This window comes from Anopheles coustani, chromosome 2, assembly GCF_943734705.1.
Source record: "Anopheles coustani chromosome 2, idAnoCousDA_361_x.2, whole genome shotgun sequence".
In the NCBI taxonomy this organism is placed as follows: Eukaryota; Metazoa; Arthropoda; class Insecta; order Diptera; family Culicidae; genus Anopheles; species Anopheles coustani.
This window is the reverse complement of record NC_071289.1, coordinates 71475515-71495605: the sequence shown is the minus strand read 5'-3', so window position 1 is coordinate 71495605 and position 20091 is coordinate 71475515. Positions and strand designations below refer to the sequence as shown.

Here is a 20091-nt window from a genome sequence, read left to right as displayed (position 1 = left end):
CTGCAGCTCACCACCACCAGTGCAATGCAGGAACGCGTACGTTTACAGCTATTTTGCGCTATTTCATTGCAATACACTGTGTGTACGGACGCGTCGTGTCATACACCGGGCAACATGTGTTCGTTAATCGTTTGGTGGTGTGGAAATACACGTTACCGCTCGTATCTTCACCGTGGACGAAGCGAGACGGGACTATGTCCAACAGCCGCTGCACCGCGCGGTGTTCAAGCGAGACAACATGTTCCCATCGGAACGGTAACAGTCGTAGTAGTGCCAGAAGCATTCGTTCATGAAATACTACTATTCGAGAAGCAGATGAAGCAGCAGCAGCAGTGAAGGTACAAGTTTAGGTGATCGAAAAAATTAATCAAACGTTTTCAGTCACACAAGCGACGAACAACACACGCGAGTTGAAGGCGTGCAGAGAAGACGCGTCAAATAAAAGTGATTCGTTGGAAGTGTTTCTTGAAAACAGAGAGGTGCGTTTTGCCAAAGGTGACTCGAACTTCGTAGCAGGTGAATAGTTGGTACAACAAACGGTCTTTTTCTCCCGTGTGTCCCCATCCAGTGCAACCGGTCAAAATTCGTTGGACGGAAGTGTAAGTACACGTAGGTACGGCAGCAATCGTGCGTGCGTGCGTACGTTCGTTCGTACAACCGTGTGCATGGTGGCCAAGGAAAACACGTTCACGACAGAGTGCGTTCGCGAACCAACCACCACCAATCGCTAATCATCAGATAGGGCACGAAAAAAGGCAACCATATCCCAGCGCAAAGTTGTCCGAAATAGGCAACACAGTAGACGCTGCGTAACCTAGAGCCCACCACACGCAGCCTGTTTTGATTTATTTTCCTCCATTTCGAGCCCCCGGGCTGCAATCGGTGCGGTGTTCATCTCTTCCGCGCGGGGTGCAATCGATGCACACGGGGATGCAAGGGTTCGGTGTTTTTTTTTTCATTTTTCAATTTTTTTTATCGCGTTCTCGTTTGCTAAAAAGGTGCCCCTCTACTACGAGTGCATTTCCGATAACCGACCATCATTGGGACGCGTTTTTTTTTTCCTCCGCACGCATAAAGCAGATCCCCATAACATAACACACACAGACACATACAAGCAGCCACACCATCCGTTTCCATGCTATTTGCCGATCGAAGCGGAGGAGATGGTAACAAAATAAAACTCAAGTGCGAGACTATCCTAACCCCAAAAAGGAATCCTATCGCCTACGGGCCGGAAGGTAAGGGCGCAAGTGGAGAGTGGGTGTGTGTGATCTTCGCGGTGTGGGTAGGGGGTGGCAACTGTATCGGCGGGATCGCTCTAGTTGGCGTTGATGAGCCGTTTTGTTTTTTTTTAAGGTCCTCGCGAGGTGATAGGTAACAAAACCGATTTTTACGAGATGTTTTTCTGCCACAATTGCACGGAAAATGACATTAATTGTAATAATAATCGAGACAATTTTTAGAAAATAGTTCTTTTTTTTTCTTCCCATTAGCACGAAAAATCCGACACGCGACTGGTCCGTCCCTCAGAGCCGCGGGTAGCCTGCTGTAGATGTGTGTGACACGTTACATGGTCTCGTGTGCGTGCGTGTATGCCATGCTCCAAGGTGTGTTGTAGAGAGACAGACGTATATGTCACTCCCGTCTGCGCCTCTTCTTGCAGCATAGTGCTGACCAGCCGACGAGAGCGAGAAGGCGCCAAAAGCAGACCAACTGCAGAGTGCGAGAGTGCATAGTGTAGTGACGGCGGAATACCGATAAGATTTTCTAGCGAAAGCGCTTAACATCATTAACGGCAAGCAGAAAAACAATCTCAGTGCATCCAGAAACAATCGCACCCAGTCTGGTCGGGTGGTGCAAGGAAAACAACAAACATCGGAATCGTTTTCCAAGCGGGAACGTGGTCGCGAGTCCGACGCAAGACTTTAGAAGCGAAGAGAGGTGTCCTGTGCGAATCGCGGGTTTCTTACCGGTCGGTGTTTGAACGCGGAAGTGTGTTCTGTTCGACGGAAAAAGGGTGTTTTTTGTTTCTACAAACGTACAACCAACACTTCACAAACAATGGAGAAACGCATCCTGTTGGAAAAACGAGGCCGCTCGGATGATCAGGTAAGATTGTAGTTTTTTTCTCTTTAGTGCACCTTTGTTTACGAATTGGCCTACTGAAGATGGCTCCTAACCTTTACCTAACCTTCCGTTCGGTTTGCAAAATCTACTGTAGCATTTCCTTCCACCAGTTGTTTTCTGTAGGTGATGTTTGTTCAATTTTGAAGTACATTTCCCTCGTGGAACTCAACCTTTATCTATAAAGGTCATTGCAAAACATGAAACATGATGGTTCGTTTGTTTATGAACTGTTTCATCCTACTGTGAAGGTCGTTTTGGGTATTGCATGTTCGTTGGATATATTCCATCCGATGTTTCGTGAGTCAAAGCGACCACATTAAAATGGTATCGAAACCCGATCGCAATATGTTTAGCAGTCTACTTTGATCCGTTCCCGGTGGCATGCAACAAGATTGTTATCATCTTTTCAAGGAATGCTGATTTCCTAGCCGTGCGCATCCGTGTCCACATTTTACTACAAACAAAGCCGTAGTATCTTCGCATGATCTAAAAGAAAGATAGCTTTTAGTAAATATCGATATGATTTTCGCTTTCCGGCTTCCGCCATATTGCTTCAACGAGGTGGTTATTAGAAAGAATAAAAAAAAACTGTGCCCCTTATATCCTTGCACCTCCGAAGAACAACTCTCTCCCACTATATCTTTTTCTCTCTCGCGTGCTCTTTCGGTGTAAGCGTTGATATAATTTTTCCGGTTTCCAACCGTGTGCTGCATAATTTCGAATGCCGTAACAGAGGAAGCTGCGTTTGATGAATGGTTTGCCGTGAAAACTTCATTCTGATCGTGAAAGCGTCATTTTGTACCATTTTCACGCTATTACGACGTTTCGTAATAGTAACTCTTTGATCGACGGGCGACCACCAAACGAGTAGTTTTTTTTGCCATCAATTGTATGCATGCAAACTCATACTATTGGAAGGGTACCGCGCGCCTTTTCTGTGAGCAGTTTGTGGAAGGAAATGTCAAGGGAAAGCGCGGGAGCCAGTGTAGTTGTTTTGTTCGTGTGTATGCTCAAGAAGCACAGTCTTCGAAGCAACATAAACGCTCGCGTACACACACGCATACGCCCAACACGGCGGTTTACCTCTACTGGCGTACGTGATAACGATTCGCTCATATGGTGTGTTTTCATGTGCTCTGTTGATCATTGTTTGATTCAATTTTTCAACCGCAGGAGGCACTGAAATTGAAGAGATTCAAGATTCCATCAATTAAAATAAGCAATATCATGCAAGGCGTTTGATCGAAAACGAAAATTATTGGGCAAAGAAAATTCTACGCACTTTCCGAAAGCAAACGCGCTCTCGGACGTACCGTTCCAAACACACGCACACACCGACTGTTGACTCATCAATAGCACACAAGTTTCGATTCATACACAAACTCATCCTCACCATCGACACCAATACCGTCGACGCACACAACGATCCAACAGCGAGAGTGTATGTGTGCGAGCACGCGTGTGTGTGTGTGTGAGCGCGCTTGTGTGTGTTGGTGAGAGTATCTTTTGTGGTCCTCTTAGGGCAGGGGCAACACGGCAGAGGGTCGGAGAGAAGGGTTTTGTAAAATTTTCAACCATGCCGCCATCTTTGATTTTCACCTCGTTACGGGGGTCTTCGGTCGGTGGCGTTTTGCACTGTCATTTTTGCATCACTAAACCAGACGGACTCGCACCAGGATAGTAGCACCTCCATTGCATTCGGGCGAAGAACCGTTTGTCGATCCTCTAGACCTCACGGAAAAGCCACACAGCCGGAAATGCACTGGCGTTTGGGACATTTTCACCTGCATAATTGTTCGGGGACCTACAGCCTGCTCATGTGAACGCCTGGTTGCGACTGGCGTGTACTTTGCGCACACATTCATTCGTCCCTCTCAGTCGTGAGTGGTATGATTTCATATTTATAAAAAAAAAACATTTATCGATGTGTGCGTACAAGTGAGTAGCTCACATATACTCGGCGAGTTTTCTATGGATGAAGGATTGCTTGCTTTTCTCAAAGCTAGATGTGTTTTCTATTGCACTTTGTTTGATTAGTTTATCAAAATTCAGATTTGATTGATAAACAATTGAAATCCTTAGCCCTTGTTTTTCATTTGCTGCAACTCTTTATGCTGTACTTAGTTTATATCTTTATTAATTCGTCTTTAAACTCGCGGTCCTCATTTTACTTCGTTATTGTTACGAATTTGTCACTTTCGTAATGGAAAAAAAACTGGAAGTTTACTATAGATATTATAAAGTTTATTAACTGGAGCTCTCTGAACTTTATTGGAAACGGAAGTTAAACAACTAACATTTATAATTTTAATCCGTTGGAACGGAACTTGAACATTAATCCGAGTTAACGGACTTGTTGAAAATCGATCATTGCAATAGTAACTAACACAAACGGCCGTCGCACCTACACCTACAAAAATACTACCACACGTTTGTAAATCTGTGTGCGTGCGAGTTTCAGTACCGGTCAGCACGAAGGTGTATAGGTTTGTTTTTTCAACAACAAATCACTCACACTTAGCCGTGTCAGTTGGCGCACATGATTTTCAATGTCGTGCTCATAATTGTTGGCAGGCGGTTACGGTTTATGCATGCAAATGGAAATATGTAATTTTAGATCTTTTTTTGCTTGAAACTACCTTCGTTTTTATGAAGAAGTTGAAGTAGAACGGTAATTACTAAAATTTAAAAAATGTTTGGTTTGCATCAGCCTAGTAAGATCGTTTCAGCTTTTCATTCATGTTTTGGAACAAAGCATAAAATCGAATAAGAAATATCCATCATGTTTTGTGATCGAGCATATGATCTCTTCTTTGTACATTATGATAATTCAAACTAAAAGTTGTTTAAAAAATGTAGTACAGTTGATTTACAAACCTTTCTTTAACGAATTTTCGTTTTAACTACTTTCCAAACTGATGCTAAAATGTTTCTTTTTCTAAATTGTGTTCCTTTCCAGATCACAGAGCTCATCCTTGACAACTGTCGGAGTACATACATCGAAGGATTGACGGACAGTTTAACCGCACTGGAAACACTCAGCCTTATCAACGTTGGGCTGGTATCGCTGAAAAATTTCCCTAAGCTATCGAACCTCCGTAAGCTCGAACTATCGGACAACAGAATATCCAATGGCCTGACCAACCTGACAGGCAGTCCGAAGCTGACGCATCTGAATTTGTCCGGAAATCGCATCAAAGATTTCGATGAACTGCAGCCATTGAAGCATCTGCAGAATCTTGAAGTGCTCGACTTGTTCAACAATCAGGTCACACTGATCGAGAACTATCGTGACAAAATTTTCCAACTGATACCATCACTGGCATATCTGGATGGGTAAGCATGGTTGCATTATCAATAAATAGTTCTATTCGTTGTGTATTGTTTAACTAATTTCGTATCATTCGTTACAGGTTTGATAAAGATTTCGCAGAAGCACCTTCCGATGACGATGAATGTGTTGGTAGGTATCAAACGTTGCTTTTCCTCATTGCCCCGGATAGGTTCGCAATTTCCTACGCTCTCTAACGTATCGAACAAGTTAAAATATTTGTAAATATGTGACCACCAGTCATACGATCTGTTTAACGTTTTAAAAGAACAATGAAGTACCTTATGCTCGTTGCAAATGAGTTTGTTTTAAGCTGTTCCTACACATTACCACCGCTTTCCCCTTGTCGGTATCTTCCATTGCAAGCAAGCCTCAAAACGGCACACACCATATTAGAAATAAACCTGGATGTTGTAAAGAACGAACTGCCACGAACCCACCCTGTTTGCAGATGATCGCAACCCGCACCATCATCCCTCACAGTTCTCCATCAATGGTATCGAAATTGATCTCGACGAACTGGAACAATTCGAGTCACGTGTGCGACAGAAACGATCGCAAGAGGCTGCCCTGCTGGCGGCAGGGGGTGGTAATGGAACCACCGATACTGATGCCAACCTTGGCCAGCGCGAGCTTACCGAAGAGGAACCGATGCTTGCCTCTGCATCCGTTGGTGGTCAACAACGGGCCGGCGATAACGATGATCTCGATCAGTTGTACGAGGAGATTCAACGCAAACAGGCGGCTGAAAATTCGCTCCTTGACCAGCAGAGGCAGCAGCTGCAACAGGACGAAAGAAGCACGGTTTCTTTTCTGTCACTTCTTCTTTCATTTGCATCCCTCTTGGCTCTCATTAATCAGCTATATTATCGGCAAGAGCAGCCGCTTCTAGAGGAAGGGATATTGCTAGAGGAGGCAAATAGTATGGAAGACAGTGAAGGTCCCGAAGAGGGAGGAGAGGATCCTCAAGAACATCCGATAATGAACATTGAAAGTGATAACAGCCTTGCTGATCAATAATAATCCTGTGTTTCAGAAGTAGGTTCCGTGATTGATAATTTTCCAGGTGTGCGTGTGTGTTTGTTTGCTTGTTCATCAACAATAGTGAGGGCAGAGAATATATCGAACCATTGTCGCCAGGCACCTATTTTAAACTATTGATGTACTATTTAAAATATTTTCTGCTTCCTTTCCCACTTTCGCGCTATACGGACTCAGGCACGGAGGAGGAGGAAGATTCGTGCGAGGAATCGGATGACGTCTCACTGGCGTATCTGTACAATGAGAACCTCGAGGAAGATCAGGAGGACTGGAAGAGCGTGGAGAGTGATTACAACAACGACGTAGACGACGAGTTTGACACGGAGGATGAGGAAGACGATGGCGAAGAGGATGGCGGTGGTGCCGGTGCGAACGATGGTGAGGACGGACCGGATAGTGACGGTAGCGGCTTGGAAGAGGATGATGAAGACGAGGACGGCGAAGATGGAGAGGACGGCGATGAGGCGGCCGAGGCAGCAGATGCCCCGGCGGAAGCGGAGGCAGGAACAACCGCCGCCACAGCTGCAGCAGCAACAACAACAACAACCACCACAACAGAGACGGAAGCTGCAGCCAGTGCCGCCGCCGCTGACGAGGAAGACTCCGAAGCGAAAGGTATGAAAGCTAGTGCATGAAAGCAAATGTAGGATATTAATGGTGTCCATCTATGTTTTTTCAGCTACTGAATCGGAAACCAGAGGAAAGAAGAGAAAGTTCGAAGGCACTGATAGCGATGGTTAAACAGCCACGCATCGTAGAGGACAAGACGACGAGAGGTACAAAGGAGGGAGACACGGCCACAAAACCAACACATACGGGACAGGCAGACGGGGGCTTCGCCTGCCCTCACACAGAAAGAGAGAGAAAGGGAGAGAGGAGGAGAGGTATTCATTAAGATGATTTCCTGGCAACCACCCCAAAACAAAATCGTTTGCAAAATTAGAACCAAACCCTCATGCAGTACATTCTTTACCAACAACAGGACAGTGTAATCATCTTTGAAAAAAACCCATCAAACAAACAAATCTGATACAACATCCATACAAACAATACATTTAAATGGTTCTTTGCGGAGCAAAAGAATACTATTCCGTTTTGAACCGACTAGCTTGGAGGAGAAGAGTAAGGAAGGAAAGAAATACAAAACTTTAAACATACAGTAGGACATAGAAACGTTGCGACAATTCACCAGTTTGCTGATACCGACGAGAGAGAGTGAAAAACCGGAAAAGCGGAGCGGAACTACTCTATCCTCGAATTTGTGAATATTTTGTAATCGCATGTAAGGAGACTGGGAAGAGGCGGGAGGGGTGAGTGAATGGTCATTTAATCATTCGCACATGCGTGAGGAACACAAATGATTGAATATTTGGGGTGGGAGGGGGAGCCGCAAAGGAACTACTGGATTATTCGTTAAATACCCTTATGTTGTAGTGTTATTTCCGTTTATGTAAGACACATCATATGAGAAGAAAGTTTTGTCCATTCTTTTGGTTTTATTGTTTTCTTCAATCTCTTGTCTATGTTTGTACCTTAGTTCCACGTTTTGGTCCTTTAATTTTATTTGTTTTTTTTTATTCGTCCAGGATACCAATTTGAACAGCTTAAACACACACATTAAACCCATGCGAGCAAAATGCACTTGTTGAATATTTAGAACGGGACAAAAAATAAAAGAAACGCATTAATTTAAACCTACAGCACCCGATAAAAATCCCAATGAAATGTTACTGTTAATGTTTCGAAGCAATGATTTTTATTATTATTATTATTTTGCTAAGTGTGACCAACTTATTTGTTGAAGATTTTAATTTTAAATCTTTCCTTGTAAGCATACGATCATTTACTCAGGCAATGGTTTTCGTTAGTATTCAAGTCAGTAAGCAAAGCCTGCTAGATCATTCATATACCAGGTTGAAAGTCAACATGATTCTTTCTCTCGTGTAGTGGCAGCAGGAGGAAATGGGCGTGCAGGCAATGAAGAGATTAAGATGTGCGACGTGTTGAAGTCATTTTTATCCCAGATTGATCCGTACGACAAACAGCGGGCGCCTTTTTTCATTTTCCTACCGACGGTGGAAATGCTGTACAGTAGCTTCCGTGTGGCAGCCGGCTAATAGGTATTGAGAATTGCAGGATATTTTGCCCGAAGGGTTGGGTGGGTGCCGGTGTGAAACATCTATATCGTATTAATTTTTTATAAAAGAATTAATCTATAAATCATTTTGTTCTTAAATACAACTTAGTTATAGGATTTTAAGCCAGATCAAAACATCAAAGAATCAAAGCAAAGGATATAGGATTAGTGTGGTATAACATGTGGAAATGTTTGGAGAATTTCCTAAAACAATCTATTTTCTCTTTCTATGTGGAAAAACGAGTTCGATCTAATGCTACTCATTGCTTTTCTCGCAAACATACGTTTGTCTTCTTTGCATACGATTGATAACGTGGATGTTTGACTGATATCATTTTCGTCTTTCCGTTCAACTGTTAACGTTACTCGTTTTGCCTTAAAATGCCAAACATTAATTCCAAATGTGTTTTGGTGTCTGTACGCTATGAAGCAACGTTTTCCGTTACTGAAAGCATGTATTCCTGTTGCATTTGTTGAGGAAATCATTTTGAACAACATTTTTAAAAAACCCGAAACACACTTTCAGGCCCAACTGAGTCAGTTGGCTGAAGGCCGAACCATCGAAGTTTGCTTCGGAGGTACAATCAAAAGTTGAAATATTTGGTAAGAGTTGGTATTTTGATGCAATTTTAAGCTTGTTTCTGTCGAGGGACGAAACCAAACGTGCCCTTTATGCAATCACATGGCAATATATGTTGACGGTGACGTGCAACATATGAACGAACAACAATTGTAAGCACATGCAAACAAAGGAAATGAATCGACAGGTCCTGTGAAGGAAACAAAATAAAGTAATCAGAATATGAGGGTGGATGCGAGGGGGAAAACTTTCAAGTATTCCGGGTTTGATAAGTGTGAAAAACCACGGAAGGAGTGCGCAAACATGGAACAAAATTTACAATTACTAAGTATATTTGTTTAAATAAATCATCAGAAAACAAAACAGAAATTTTCTATCATAACGATGTGTGTTTTACTTCGGAATAATCTAAAACGTGACCGTAGAGTTGAAAGAAAACATGTGCTGGATCAGGATTAAAAGTATTAACAATGAGATAACAGGATAAACATGAAGATTAAGCAACGACCTTCACAGGAACAACACCGGCGGGACTGCGAATCGATTATTGCCAATTCATTTATTCATTCATTTTTTAATGGTCAACTCGTAGTCAGAGGTGTGATTTAATTGAATTGCTCGGTTAACCACATTAGGAAGCCCGGAAAAATCTTACATTGACAAAATTAAATTTTAAACAGACCGTTCTTTTCAGGAACAACTTTGGGTTCAACCGATTTTAGTTCGAAAACGAAAAATCTGTAGTAACCTTGGTTATATTACAATGGCTTTTGACAGCGATTCTAAAGCCTGGCACACACTATGCACACCTGCGCGATGCTGGTTGGAATTGGTAATACCAAAACAATCATGGGTAAAATCCCAAATGAAGCCCCCCCACCAAAATCGCTGTCGTGGCTACACCATTTGTGAGCAGATGTACCTTAAAGGTATGCAATTGGTGAAACAAATGCCGTTGTGTGAACCGTTTGAATTGAAATCTCGTTAAATTAAAGATGATTATTATACTGGAAAGGATGTACAACATAATATCCCTCATGCATAACTTGCATGAGTGTATGAAAATTCGGCTACGCCATCAACCTAGGGATGCGGTATGAAGGGGGCCCACGGGCCCCCCTTATTTCACAAATTTATAACAAACTCCCTTTTTCGGTAGACCTAGCGCAGTCCGCTCGCTACGCTCGCTGCGGGCGCGCCGCCGTTTCATACTCATTTTTTCACTCCGACTCATTGGTTTATGATGTCCATCTTGCTCAGTTTAACCGATTAGTTCAAATCATTACAGCTTGTAACGGAACATCAACGGTTCAAATATTCAAACTGAATTGATGTGCCACCTATTGCATAACTTTCAGGCGAAAACGTGGAAAAAATGATGACGATGCGGCGCCGGGGGGGCTTCATTTGGGATTTTACCCAATCATGTAATTGTTAAAAAAAAAAAATTAATTCAATTCTGCAACATTGAATTCATTGAACCACAAAATACATTATGGTAGGTCGCTTGCTACCAACCATATCATTCCACTCAAAAAGGGGAAACAATTAGTAATTTGCATTTTTAACGAACACTCTTATCTACTGGAACTAAATTAATCGTAAATTCTACCTTTTCAAACCGTCAAAATTTGTACATTTTTAGACTTGACAAAACCAAGATATAGAGACGTGAAAAGCAGAGATGACTCAACCTTGCGAATGACACTGAAATGACAGCCAATTGCGCTGTGTGTAGCTGCGGTTTCAGCGATGGGAATTAAGCTCCGCGAAGTCACCGCGAGACCGCGTCGTTCAGTTTCGTGCTATCCGTCAGTGGCGTTCCATCGTGTAAGCTTGCCGTACTAGTCGCTTTTTTGTGTTGTGTGTTTTTGATTTGTTCAGAAAGATTTTCCCATTGCCAACAGAATTCGTTCACAGCTTGTGCGTGTGGTTGTTTTCTTTTCTTTTTTCGTTCCACCCTAAGCCATATATCTCGTACATGTTGCTGCCCTTCCGTTACAACAATCGATTCGATTAGTGCGTTTTCTGTTTACTTTGCATAGGGCTCTCGGGTTTTACCACTTCTTCTCCGTTCAATCCTCCCCGCTGTGCTGACAAAGTGCGTATGCGATCGAGGGGTGTGCGGGTGGTGTCTACGATTACCGTGATAATAATTATTATTAGCCTTCCGTTTGCTCCACTTTTGGCACATTTCGGTGCACCGTTCTTCAAACACCCAGACGAGGCAGGAATTGTAAAAAAAATTGTCTGGTCGCAACCACATTCCTTTGCGTAGAAAAATGCTACACGCAGCGAAAAACGGGTCAACCTGGCAAAAGTGAACCCTTGTGTGGTCGTCATACGGGGTTGCGATTCGATGCAATTTCCTTCTTCGATACAGTTTCCCTCCATCATCGCAGAAACAGAAGTGCACAAGTGGACCAGCAGGATGAATGAACTAAGAAAAACGCGGGTTCCATTGTAGTGCACAACACTACGAATCCCGTTTTGTGTGTGTGTGTAGGTGGCGCGGTACCGCGCACGAGATGGAAAAGCGTGTCTAAGAAAAATAGCAAAACAAAAATAAACAGCTGCATCTGGAATTCTACGAACTTGACAACGAGGGGAAGGGAAAACTTATTCAACATCGTTCGTATGTGCGTGCGTGGCTGCATCCCGTTGAAAATGGCAACAAGTTAAGCCAATTCATTCGGAAAAGCGTGAAAGTGCGTTTGTGATTCTGTTTTTCCTACCGTGCGAGTGCCACTGTGATGAAACATTCTGATTGCTTTGATCGGAAAAAAAACCTTTAACAAAAAATGAAATTCATTAATAATATCATAATCGAGCAATCTCAGTGTGCCTTTGATTCCTTTTTTCGCCCTTCGAACGTGATTATCCACTAAAACTTGATTTTGTGGAAGGGTGAGAAAGGATACCTGGGAGGAGCAATAGGAGGATAATTAAAGAAGTGGTCTCGTTTGTGGATATTCATGTTTTGATAATTTATTTTCTTTATTTAAATCAAAGCTTACCGAACGACATCCGGTAACCGGAAGAGGAAGCGGGTGTGTGTATGTGTCTCGTGTGTGAATGTGTGTGAAAGGCGCAGTTGAACCTCGTTAGCGGAAGCCGAATCGCAGCTATCTCGAAAAGGACAACACAGTGCACCGTACCCATAAAACGAACATCATTCGAAACAGCCTCCAACCCGCCAACAGCAATATCTCCACCGTCGCCGCGCGAAACAGCATTCGAGATGGCAGAAAATAAAGGAATTTTGCTGGCAAAATCCGTCCAGAAGCACGCTGGCCGAGCGAAGGAAAAGGTAGGTTGTTCGCCACCCAGCAGCACGACCAGTCTTGAAATCAATGTTCAAGCTGCCCAAAGCCAAGCTTCAAAACCCGGCGACACTTGGCTCCCCCGGGGGACCCCGAGGGGTTGGCAAGCGATATTAGGTTTGGTTTTTCTAAATTAAGGAACCCGGCTCGGTCCGGTGGTGCGGTTGTGTGCGTCTCTGCTGTGTGTCTCCGTTTGAACTCGCGGCCAAATCCTGAGCCAAAAAATCGGCCGGGGCCGCCGTAGGTTCAGTTTCTTCGAAGTCTCTAATTTCGAAGGACTCTTTGGGGAGATTCTGTTATTCCGCCTATTTTTTTTTTCGATCTCTCACGGCGGCCGGACTTAACGTGCGTGCCACACTGTTGCGGACGAGAGGCCCCCGTTGCGGTGTGTCGGGTTTGTCGTCTGGTCGCCGCTTCAGCCGGTTGACCGATCAACGTGTCCGAAAATAGAACAGCTACACCTTTCCGGCTGCGCGGATGGCCTCTGACGTGATACGATTTTTGTTCCCGTCCCATGCCGTCCGTCTGGGGTTTTTCTCGGTCGGTTGTCCCAACCCCGATGGACATGGAAGGGTGGACAATCGCATTAAGTACCTCGTAAGTTACATGTTATGTCATTTTGGCCGATGTTAAACGCTTTCAATCGTTAATCAAAAAAGAGGTGGCTGTACTATAGAGTTTAACAGACACATTTATTTCTATTGAAATATTCGATGTGAAAGTGTGCGACAACAAATATAATTCTTCGTAAATAGATTTTCTTTACTCTTGCCCTTGAGCAATTGATCATATTTATTTCAACGCGGTTACAATCCGATTTCCGACGCCGATTTTCCTCTTTAGATGGCTTTCAATCAAGCACTTAGGCAACTCTTCAAAGCAGTTTTCAATTTTCGAAGCATATTGACCTTACTACAGTTTTGAGCACATCGCAGAGCGCTTGACAAGTTCTTGCAGTAGATTTGAATAAATACATTCTCATCTTTAACATCACAATATTTAGATAAATTTGACAGCCCTGGAAAGGTTATTGTGTAAGGAATCAGAAAAAAACCACGTGCCGAAAAAATGTCAAGAATTTCCTCCAGTCGGTAAAAGTATTGTAAAGTTCAGTTTACCAGCGTTAAGTGTACCCCTAAGCTTCGTAAAACAATTGATAAACCTGATGAGGGCACCGTGGCCAGATCGCCTTCCATTTTCACCAGAAGCTATGCTGTTATCTTGAACATTATTGTTCATCTGATTTGTAGTATAAACAACTTAAAAAAGACATTTTGCAAAGTGTGCACACAAAAAGTGCCTATTAAAAATCCCAAGACTTCATTTTGAAACATTTTTGTTGAAAAAATAGAAATACATTAAACGAAACATTTTTTGCATTTTGTTTTGGATGGAAATTCAATTTGTTAAACTTTTGCATGAAACAAATACAAAAGGGATATAATTTTCAGACAAACAAATGTAAGCAGATGGTTTATTTTAAAATGGTAAAATTTTAGCAAAACTGCTAACCTACTCCTATAAAAGTTTATCAACTAAATTGGTTACGGCCATATTCCCACCGATACGATGAACATTTATGACTACCCAGTCTGGCCACGAGGTAATACCATCCTCCAGCAAGTGTGCATTAGAGCCGCCTCACTGTTACGTTGCACAACCGCGCGGTCCATGCATCCGCAAATGCCCCAGTCATTTTGGGGGTGATTCAATTTCCGAAAGCGATAACGAACGCCTTACGTTCATTGCACCTTCGTCAGGGTGCGACACGAGCGCCGTTTGGAAAGTATGCGCATCTTTGGATCGCCCGAAGGAAAGGCCCGGAAGAGGTTCGAAAAGAAAGTCGTACCAAAGCCTCAGTGTGTGCCGTCGTCGAGAGCGAGAGTTTCGTTGGTCCGTGGTCCGAATCGTCGGCCAAAGACGCGACCCAAAGACGCTCTAGGTCCGCACGCTTCGTTTTAGATGCATCCGCCGCCAGCGACCGACATCTACAAACACGCACACAACTGCCATGCCCTTCAGTCTGGCAGAGGTTTTTTTTCTCTATTAGTAGAACATAATGGGGTGTGAATGTTGCAGGAGACCGGTTGGAAACATTCTTGCCGAAGAAAAGCGGCACTTCGTTACCCGGAGGGCCAGACATTGTCGCCGCGATCACTTTATTCAATTTATCGAATACATTGTTACTGAAGACGTACGTATAAAGAGGAAATAGCATTCATGTTTACCGTAGAGTTTGTACTTAAACGGTGGAGTAATTTCATTTTAGACTACATTGTCCGTTGATAGGCGTGGGAGCAAAACAAACTCTTTTGTAACTGATTCGATTAGAGATAAATAAATCAAATCAGCATTCTTCAGCATTAAATTTAAAAAGCATGCATATTAACTTAAACGAACTATTTCTTAAATGGTCCATGCATGAGATTTTCTATAAGCCACTAATACGGTTCAAACATGTAATCCCTACAATTCATATGTATCAAGAAAGCTTCTAGATCAGTAGGAACTCCCGAACTCTAAGAACTCCTGATCTCTAGGAACTCCAGAACTTTAGAAGCATAAGAATATTGGGAACTCCAGGAGTTCTAGGATTTAGGTGAGTCGTAAAGGCAAGCAAAACGGTTCGTGCTTTTCCACAAACACCTCTGTTTGACACCTTTGTTTGTGTTCTGATGCAAGGGCAATAACCAATAACAGGGGGATATATCCGTATCTCGCCAATGGAGTTTTGAACCCACGCCGCACAGGAAGTGATACACTTTACTTGACTGTATAAGTCCAGGAGTTGTTTGCGTTCTTTTAATTTTTACTTTGTTCGCCAGGCGAGTTGATGCTATGCAGGTTTTTTTTTTAACAACTGCTACAAACAAATCTCAAACAGGCTCCGCGGATCCTTTAGCAAACAAAAACTATCCGACCGAACGCGCCTTTTTAACACTTTTGGTGCTTCGCAGCGCCGACTCGAAATGACGCAGTAAGCTTTCGACGTTTGTTGTAGGCGTTTGAGGTCGACTCCATTACACACGCACACACAACGCGCCAAATGCAAATGCTCGCAAGGCCGTCACGTATGGCCTGGGATCGGAGTACACCTGAGAGAAACTCTGACTATGACTGCCCTGCAGTCGCTTTTAGCTTGGTCAGATGATGATCGGATCGCTCGGATCGGGCTGGTGCGCTCTTTCGCCATCTTCTTAGCCCTAGATCGGTATGGTTAGGTTTCCGAATATGGGATGGCCCACTCCTCCTACCCACCTGGTATCGCGGAAGGCTAATGAAACGGCCACGACGACGACGACGGCGATGGCGACGACCGGCCACATGCCCAAGAAGAGAGGCTGCGGTTGTGAAATAGAAAAATGGAAAGCCTTTTTTTTCTCTTGTGCCGACTAATGACTAATAGTTGTTTATAATCGGAAATCGTGAAAACGGTCTTTACCTTTGGACGGAGGTCAACGCCTTGTTAATGTTGTAACTACAAGATTGTTGATTAAGTAGTATAGTTACATGTTCAGATTCTAAGATGGCTCAATATAAGGCATTAGCATCTGGCAGTAACTTATTAGGATTGTAAACTAGACACGAATGTCGCCCTTAAGGCGCAAAGTCTCTCAAATAAAAACATAAAAAAAGAACAGTAAACTGGAAGTTAAGGACATTTCACAAACTTACATAAAATGTTCTACACCATTAGATAATTAACAAAAGTAGCTTAATTTAGTGTTTTAAAACTTGACAAAGTTGAAAAGAAAATGTCAATGGTGTTTCTATAGATTGCATATGAACAACTGCACAAACGCATGGGCTGCATTATAGGGATACATCTGTGTATGATTGAGTCACGCGAAGTGAGAATTGTTACCTTTTCGTGAGTAAATTGTACGAATAACGCTTGTTTTAGTTATTTCATAAGAGTATAGATTAACATTTGTGAAGGATATTAGCGTGATTGATACACACACTGTCAGCAATTATTACTAATTAAACATTCAGTGTTAATGCAAAGTATGGCAAGATGGAGGGGTAAAATGCACTTGCCTTTTTAAGCTAGATTAACCCATTTAAAACCAAATGAAGTAATAGAATATGTTCATTGCCATATCTGACACATCCTATGTAAATTTCACGGCTGTACAATAAGATTTACTAGTAACAGAGAAAAAAGATATCGTTTATGATATCTGAAAACATGTAAGATTTACCTACAAAAGATTAAGCTGTAAAATAAAATATTGCATCAAGTTTCAAGTATTAAACGAATATTGAACGGATGTCGCAGCTAATAAATTTTTTTTTTATTTTTCACATTGAAACATGTGTTGTAAAATTCACTGCAACAAAACAGGATTATTATTTCGCGTTGGGAGTACATTTTTATAACTTTCTTAACATAGCCTACTTTGAATTGTAAAAAATATCAAGTCTCGATAAATAGCCCTGTTTAGATCATTATTTACAGAAATCATTCTAAGTTTTGATGTCATTTTAGTATTTTTTGGTAGATGAAGATAGGGCAGGGAATCAAATTGGGGAAATTTTTCGTTTAAGTAGTGAGCGAAATGAACCTTTTCAGCTTCATGAAGCATTTTGCCTCACATGACATTACCATACTCTCTTAGTGTTTAATTCAACCGGCTTTTCGTCCTACTTAAATGTTGTAATAACACTATCGATTTGATCCCCTTATCCGAGGCTTTACCATCCGTGATACAAACTGCCGTTTCGGAAATATTAGCCATACAACATCAGGCTTCACCGCTGACGCCGATCACCACTAACCGAACCGGGTAGGGACCTGTGGGGTGGAAAACTCGAACGGAAAACTCTTCTCCCTTCTCTATAAATAGTCCTCCCCCGTAGAAGCGCGGCAACAAAAAAAAACCACTCACCAGCGAGGTAAAAACAAAAAAGAAAATCACCTCCGAGATCGTTGAGCACGTTCGATCGAGGCAGAATCTGCGAGCCCCGCGATGCTGTGACGGGAAAAGCTATCGCAGGAGAAACTAAGGAAGAAAAATACACATCACCCAGCTTCTTGACTTGGCCACCATGTGCGTGCGTGTGTGTGTGTGTGTGTCGGAGAATAAGAATGAGAGTGCGACCGTACCGTGGATTGCAGTTCTAATTTTGGACGAATCTCTGCCTATTTGTCCCACGACTCGGACTCGTGAGACACGCTTCTTGTTTTAACTCCTTTTCGTTGCTTCTATTTTTTTGCGTTGAAACATCGCTTTCTCCCGGATTAGGGTTGACGGAGGTTTTCCACTCTCAAGGATAAAAACTAAATAGCTTAATGTGTGTGTTTTTGTGTGCACGAGAACCTGTGCGTTCGTAAGTGCGTCCGAGAGTACAGGCGCACTTGGCTCGCATCTCCGGTGTGCGTCAGGCGTTTCTGCAGTTAAACGATCGTGGCGTTGTGTCTTTTTTCCGTGCCCGCTTTCGAGCGATATTCCTTTCTCCTGGTTGGTTTGTCTCGGTTGGTGATGTGTTTTCGGGAAAGCCGCACGCCACTGCACAACCGCCGGTGGCCAACGAATGTCACCACCAACCATGGCGCTAGGGTATATTTTTAACGGCCAACGCACCGGCTTCGGCATCAGCAGCTCTCGTCGTCCCATGGCCCATCTTGGTTGCGCTTCGTGACTTCGATCGCGAGTGGCCAACACACATTTGGTACACAAACGCTTCAAACGTTGTGGCTGCTTTTTTGGCAATGGAACGCGGCCGGTTCCAAGTTCCAAGGAAAGCGGGCTTAAGTTTGGGGTATTTTATTTTATCTTTATAGCCATTCATAAATTCTTGCTGGAGCCTCCTCGCGGGAAATTGCCAGCGCAGTTCAGTTCTGCAACGTTATCGGATTCCTTTCGTATTGGCCAACAACTGTTGAATGGACTTGCGCTGGGGAGATAAGCTCCGTAATTAGGTTTGCTTGGTAAACATGGGGCTGGGGCGAGAATAAAAAAAGTGAAGTAAATGCAACATAATCAGGTGAGCACTGATTTGAGGGAACTACAATTCAAATAGTTCCGAGTGTGGTTGGCGTACTCTACGTTAAGAGCATCGCCAAGGGGTCATTTCGACTTGGAAAATTTATTTGGATTCTAGCAAACAACAAGGCCTGTAAGATACGGACGAGATTTAATTGATACGTAAATAGAGAACGGAAGGTAAAGAATATGCTAAGTAAAGTCCAAATCGTCACAGTGACACTCAAAGTTTTCACTTTATTTAAAAACTCAAGTCTAACATGATACGATAGATGACGAATAGGCATAAAAATATTGTGAATGGGAAGTAAAGAACGTATTTCCATGCTTAGTTCAGTCCAAATCTGTCCAGAGGAGTCAAAATGACACTCAAAGTTTATACAAAAATGTGCATGAAGTTTAAGGTCCAAATCGATGCAGAGGAGTAAAAATAATACTATTAACATTAGCATGAATTTGAAAATAATAAAGTTCAGGTTATAAGAATCTATAAGAAGCAGCTCCAGTTTCGCAAAAAAAATTAAAAGTTCCTTTAAAAATATGCAATGACCATTTCTTGTAATACTTTCAAATGACTTATATTATGGCCCCCGAAACCTTTCCGATCACTTGTGACATATGTAGATCAATTATGACTTGTAAATGGTGTCATAAGGGAACGATTTGTCATGTTCATCGCAGACCTAGATCTCTCTTTTCACACCTTGGTCGATCGATCAAACTAAGAATATAGCAAAACATGTTTTTTTTTTGGGGGACAAACACTTTGCCAACCACTGTTGTTATTACCTTTTTTTTCAACCAAACCCCCGTGTGGGTAGTGTCGTTTGAGAGTACTCTCTTTCTCCTTCTCGTCTAATCTCGCACTTGTCGCCTTTTGTTGTAAAATATTCGTCTGCAACTGCCGGTGGATTTCGGAATCGGAAAATAAGGCCACCACACATCATCATCCTAGCCCGTTGAGTTACAAACGATCCGATGCTCGGTTGTGCAAGGCACCCGCTCGCCTCGCCCCTCGTGGACCGAGGATTTGCTTTCATATCGTTCGAATTTATCGCCTCGCCGTTGCCTAGCGGGTTGGTTTTATTCTCGTTTTACCACCCCCCCCGAGACCCGGTTTTTAATTTCTTCCCTTCCTCCCCCCCGGGGTTGGCACATTGCTGCATTGGCCCAGGCCCCTCTCGACGGCTTTTGCCGCTTGACGATGGATGGATAATATGTGAAATATAATTAGGACAGCAGCGTGGCGCTTTAATTAGCGACACGAAGTAAGCTTTCACAGGAAGGGTGAGGCTAAACGGTTCGATTTGATAGCAGCGTGTCAGTAGGGCTTGGCATGGGTGTTGGGCTTTGCACCGGGTTTGTGGACAGCCCTTTCCATTGTGTGTGTGCCCTGCGCTCTCGATAAGGATGCTGCACAAGGTTGGGCGATCGTGGTGTAACGATCGGGTTTGGTGTGGCTACGGCTGATGAAGAAATCACCACTGTGGAGATACCGCAAGTCCTCGGTGGCTTTGGGAGTAGTTAGCGTGTTCTATGACCTGCTTCCTAACCCTTGGCGG

At 43.1% G+C, this 20091-nt stretch overlaps 2 protein-coding genes across 9 annotated transcripts in view; both read left to right on the top strand.

The window, feature by feature from the left end:
* Window positions 1-320: 320 nt before the first annotated feature.
* Window positions 321-9135, top strand: LOC131262435 (acidic leucine-rich nuclear phosphoprotein 32 family member A). Of its 6 annotated transcripts, XM_058264437.1 has the most exons (6): window positions 324-599; window positions 1494-2109; window positions 5087-5463; window positions 5541-5590; window positions 6677-7114; window positions 7179-9135. In XM_058264437.1, the coding sequence occupies exons 2-6, from the start codon at window positions 2062-2064 to the stop codon at window positions 7238-7240; spliced, it is 975 nt and encodes a 324-aa protein (XP_058120420.1). In that variant the 5' UTR covers window positions 324-599; window positions 1494-2061; the 3' UTR covers window positions 7241-9135. The 6 variants fall into 6 exon arrangements, with proteins under 6 accessions (XP_058120416.1, XP_058120417.1, XP_058120414.1 ...); XM_058264433.1 differs by lacking the exons at window positions 6677-7114; window positions 7179-9135 and adding an exon at window positions 5910-6493 and having other exon boundaries at window positions 321-479; XM_058264434.1 differs by lacking the exons at window positions 6677-7114; window positions 7179-9135 and adding an exon at window positions 5910-6493 and having other exon boundaries at window positions 321-516.
* A 3133-nt stretch (window positions 9136-12268) lies between these two features.
* Window positions 12269-20091, top strand: part of LOC131262074 (myc box-dependent-interacting protein 1) — a 38314-nt gene continuing 30491 nt past the window's right edge. For all 3 annotated transcript variants that reach the window (XM_058263991.1, XM_058263989.1, XM_058263990.1), the window contains exon 1: window positions 12269-12526. In XM_058263991.1, coding sequence (XP_058119974.1) covers window positions 12458-12526 — 69 coding nt within the window. In that variant the 5' untranslated portion in view covers window positions 12269-12457. The remainder of the gene's footprint in view (window positions 12527-20091) is intronic.